Below are 791 nucleotides of genomic sequence, written 5' to 3'. Positions count from 1 at the left end.
CCTCCTGAGAGCCAAAGTGGTTGAGTTCAGCTGTTTCACACGGACGGCGGTGGACATCGCCATGTTCTCAACTCAAAACCTTGGCCTTTTGCACTGCTGCGTGAACCCGGTGTTGTACGCCTTTGTGGGAGAGAAGTTCAGAAGAAGATTTCTGCAGATGCTCCGTAGAAAAGGCGTTCTGGAGCGGTTCTCGGTCTCCAGATCTAGTAGGTCTTCTTCTTTGACCTCAGAAGCCACTTCCAGCTTCCTGTGAGCTACACAATGGACATCAGTGTATGACAACTGCTAGACATTTAGTGCACCTTTTCTTGCTTGCTTGAACTAGAACAACACTTTATTGTAGAGGCTAATTGCCATGGTGATTTGGCTCCCTCTATTGGTCAGAAAGAACAACATCCATGATTGGGTGAGAAGTAAACAAGTGCTGCAATTAATGATGATGTATTTTTGTAGACCAAAAACTCTTTCCATTGGCTTTTGAATTATTGCAGAAAATAAGCTCTTTGACCACACATTTTGTTCATCAGGATAATCAGGATAACCACTTTTTGAAGGGGGTTTTACTGATGCATTTGATGTTGTAAAATAAAATACAAAAATATATTGAGCTTGTGTTAATTACAGACCTCATTTCATTTATTAAAAATGATCAAATTCGAACTCGTTTTCAGCTTCTGGCCTACAAAAATACATAGGTGCACTATTGCTTGGTTGAGCTTCTAGAGGTTTAAAGAGTCCCTTTTACTATCGCTCATACGGTGGGTTAGTGATTTCCAACAAAGCCCCTAACT

The 791-nt window shown here is 41.2% G+C and overlaps 1 protein-coding gene across 1 annotated transcript in view; it reads left to right on the top strand.

Annotated features, from left to right (window-relative positions):
• The window catches only part of LOC107596607 (C-X-C chemokine receptor type 1-like), a 5,430-nt gene extending 4,676 nt beyond the window's left edge, over nucleotides 1-754 (top strand). The window contains exon 3 of the mRNA XM_016287363.1: nucleotides 10-754. Within this exon, the coding sequence (XP_016142849.1) occupies nucleotides 10-253 (244 nt within the window). The 3' untranslated portion in view covers nucleotides 254-754. The remainder of the gene's footprint in view (nucleotides 1-9) is intronic.
• The last annotated feature ends 37 nt before the right edge of the window (nucleotides 755-791 follow it).

Source organism: Sinocyclocheilus grahami, unplaced genomic scaffold (assembly GCF_001515645.1).
Source record: "Sinocyclocheilus grahami isolate Dianchi unplaced genomic scaffold, SAMN03320097.WGS_v1.1 scaffold221.1, whole genome shotgun sequence".
NCBI lineage: Eukaryota > Metazoa > Chordata > Actinopteri > Cypriniformes > Cyprinidae > Sinocyclocheilus > Sinocyclocheilus grahami.
This window is presented reverse-complemented; position numbering and strand designations above follow the sequence as displayed.